At 40.4% G+C, this 3291-nt stretch overlaps 1 protein-coding gene across 1 annotated transcript; it reads left to right on the forward strand.

Annotated features, from left to right (window-relative positions):
- The first annotated feature begins 947 nt into the window (after positions 1–947).
- Positions 948–2848, forward strand: LOC118481315. Its single transcript, XM_035976733.1, has 2 exons — positions 948–2056; positions 2646–2848. Exons 1-2 carry the CDS (start codon positions 1025–1027, stop codon positions 2658–2660), a joined length of 1047 nt encoding a protein of 348 aa, XP_035832626.1. The 5' UTR covers positions 948–1024; the 3' UTR covers positions 2661–2848.
- The last annotated feature ends 443 nt before the right edge of the window (positions 2849–3291 follow it).

Consider the following 3291-nt stretch of genomic DNA (forward strand, 5'->3'; position numbering starts at 1 on the left):
TTCAAAGATTACAATATCTTTGAATTTTGGAAATTGCTGAAAAGTCGGGATTGCGAGTAAACAGTTCTTATCACTTATTGTTTTGCAGGTTACGACTCGCAATCACTTAGTTGCGGCTCATCACGTTCCAGTTACGACTCGCAACATTGCTGATTTCGGTTCATCACGTTCAGTTACGACTCGCAACCAGAAGTTTGGTCTCCACTCGCAACCTTGGTTTCGGCTCATCCTGTTTGGTTACGACTCGCAACCATTCCAGTTTCGACTCGCAACCTCAACAAGCTTGACTCGCAACCTTTGCCATTACGACTCGTAATCACTGAAGTTTTGACTCGCAACCTTGTCAATTTCGACTCGCAACCTCAGGAAATTGACTCGCAACCCCGTTTACGACTCGCAACGTCAAACAGAAACTCGTGTTTTGGACTGTTGAACTGTTGAACTTTTGGACTGTTGACTATTGGACTGTTGGACCTTAATTAATATAATTAATTAACTTTAAGCAAACATGTCAACTGTTAATGACCTAGCTGTCACAAACGCTCAGCAAGAGTTGGACTCAAAAATTGGAACCAGCTCTCGTATTCCTAGGCTCTTAGATGCTAATGACTTTCCTGAATGGAAGTGGCGTTTTGAGCAACATATCAAGTTCAAGGAGCCCAAGCTTTGGAGAGTTATTGAAAGAGGTCCTAGAGAAATCATGTATGAGAGGGAGACGAACCCTGGAGTCAAAGTCAAGAAACCTCGTGCTGAATATACTGACGAAGATTACGCTATTGTCGAAGAAGATAATCGAGCAATCGCATACTTGACTATGGGACTGGGGTCAGACATTGCTATGGGATTTCGCACTTGCAAATCAGCCAAAGAACTGTGGGAAGCATTGATCGATGTGTACGAAGGGAATGAAGACATGAGGGAAAGCAGAAGGAATCTGTTGAGGCAAAACTTCAATAATTTCAACTACGTCTATGGGGAAACCATTGAGAATCAGATTCAGCGTTTCTCAAAGATCATTACTCAAATGGATCTAGAAGAAATACTTCCTTCAAAGGCTGCTCAGAATCGACAACTTCTGAATGCCTTGCCAAAGAGTTGGGATAATCACGTTGCTATGATCAAGCGGACCAAAGATCTCGCAAGATGCACCTTGACTGAAATGATTTCACACATCAAAGCATGTGAGCTTGATGACAAACAACGGGAGAATAATCACAAGTCCAGTTTGTTAGCCGCAGGCATTTCTGTTTCTTCCACCAATCCAAGCAATGACAACACTGCACTGATTTCACAGAATGGATCGAAAAAGGCTACCTCTGGGTCAACCACTACTGTGCATTACTCTAGCTCAAGCTCCTCAGCGCCTTCAGCAAAAATTGCCACACCTTCTTCAGCCAAATCTGAGCTCATCGCTTTCTTTTCTCAGCAGTCGAAAGAGAATCTGGAGGTCGCTGCTTCTGTGATAAATTGTTTGAATGCTTTTGTTGCAGGTAAAATCCAACCTCCTAGCTGGTCGTTGAATGATCTATATCAGTATCTTCCTGAAGATGTGGAGGAGATGGACATCACCTGGCAAATGGCAATGGCAGCATTCAGAGCACAAAGATTTGCAAATAAGACTGGCAGAAATAGATGGGGCTCTTCTTTCTCAAACTCTGCAAATGTTCCAATGAAGTTACGCTGCTACAACTGTCATGAACAAGGTCATTTGGCAAGGAACTGCCCTAAGCCCAACAACAACAAAGACTTTACACCTGCGCATCCTGCTCCTCCAAATCCTGAAAGGGCTCTTGTGACGACAAACGATTCAACCGCTGCTGGTGAAGGAACTCAGAGTTCAGCCCTTGTTGTTCAACCAAGTGCAGATTTCAATTGGGATGATGAAATTCAACGTCTGAACATCTCACAACCAGAAATCCAGAGTGCTGCTCAAAACATAGCGTTCATGACTTCAGATGAAAAGGACTCTTCGCCAGATGCTGAGCCTCAAGCTGAAAATTTTGCATTCATGACCAAAATCCTGTCAGCTCCTGTTCATGGACTCACTGCTGAAGAGGTACGTTCTATTTTCTGTACTACTGAATGCAGAGAAAGAGTTGAGGCTTATAGAATACATAATGCTGAACTTATTCAAGATTATCAAGATCTTAAGAATAAAAACTTTACTTTGGCCAAAAATGAAAAACTTTACAAAGAAAAAATTGAGGCCCAAAGAAAAGATATAGTTCAGCTAAAAGAAGACCTCAGTGCTAAAAACTGTAATTTCTTAGATGCTCTAGCCACAATTAGCGACCTGACCAAAGAATTAGAGGACTTGAAAGTCAAATATCAGATAAATGAAATCAATATTAAAAAATTTGACACCTCTAGTAATTTGGTCAAAAACATTTGTGACATACAACTAGAGTATAAAGAAAAGAAAGGGGCTGGTTTGGGATACACAAAAACTCCTCCTCCATACAATCATAACTACACTTATATGCCTTTCACGGAAGAGGAGTTACTTATTGAGGGCAAGATGACTTACGGTCCAAAAACCGATAAGTCATCGATCAACAACAAATCTGTTGATAAACAACCAGGTCATTCAATGAATTTTGTCTCAAAAGGAAATGTTGATCCTAACCAGTCGTTTGCATGTGCAGAAAAAGTTGATGTGAAATGTGAAGAGACACTTGGGGGAGAACAAGTTTTAAATTCTGATTCACAAAAACCTTGTTTTGATGAAAATAATCCTGATCTTATTTTGGGACAAAGTATTTTTAGTATGTTTCTTTCTTTAGCTGCTAATGGGCCTGATGTTTTGGGCAAGACTGATGATGTTTGTGTTGAAACTGTGAACACTAATTCTGGTGATGAATTTTCTTCGGTTAATAATTGTGAATGTGATGGTTCTAATATGTCAGATGATAGTGTTGCAGGTGAGGTCCCTCAGGATACATTCAGTGAAACCACTGACACTTCTTCTCAAGAAAATCACGAATGTCCTGATTTCTCTTCTGAATCGGTCTCAGTGGGAGTCCCTAATGTTGAATCTAGTGGGACCCCATTGGAAACCGTTGATACACATGTTGAAGAAGCATGTGTTAGTGAAGTTTCAAATGCTTCTGAAATTGAAACTGAATCAAAAATCATCAACAAAGAATTAAATGGTAATTTGAACGTAAAATCTTCAACAGATGTTTTACCAAATAAAACTGATCTCAAATCGTCAGATTTTCAAGGAAAAGGTAATCACAGTAAGAAAGTCGTGTCTGAATCGCAACATACATCACATGCTTGTGAAACGTC

This window comes from Helianthus annuus, chromosome 1 (genome assembly GCF_002127325.2).
Source record: "Helianthus annuus cultivar XRQ/B chromosome 1, HanXRQr2.0-SUNRISE, whole genome shotgun sequence".
NCBI classification, from domain to species: domain Eukaryota; kingdom Viridiplantae; phylum Streptophyta; class Magnoliopsida; order Asterales; family Asteraceae; genus Helianthus; species Helianthus annuus.

Bases quoted from the DNA above. Each gene is read 5' to 3' on its own strand.
- LOC118481315 (XM_035976733.1), top strand. From the start codon at position 1,025: ATGGATCTAGAAGAAATACTTCCTTCAAAGGCTGCTCAGAATCGACAA.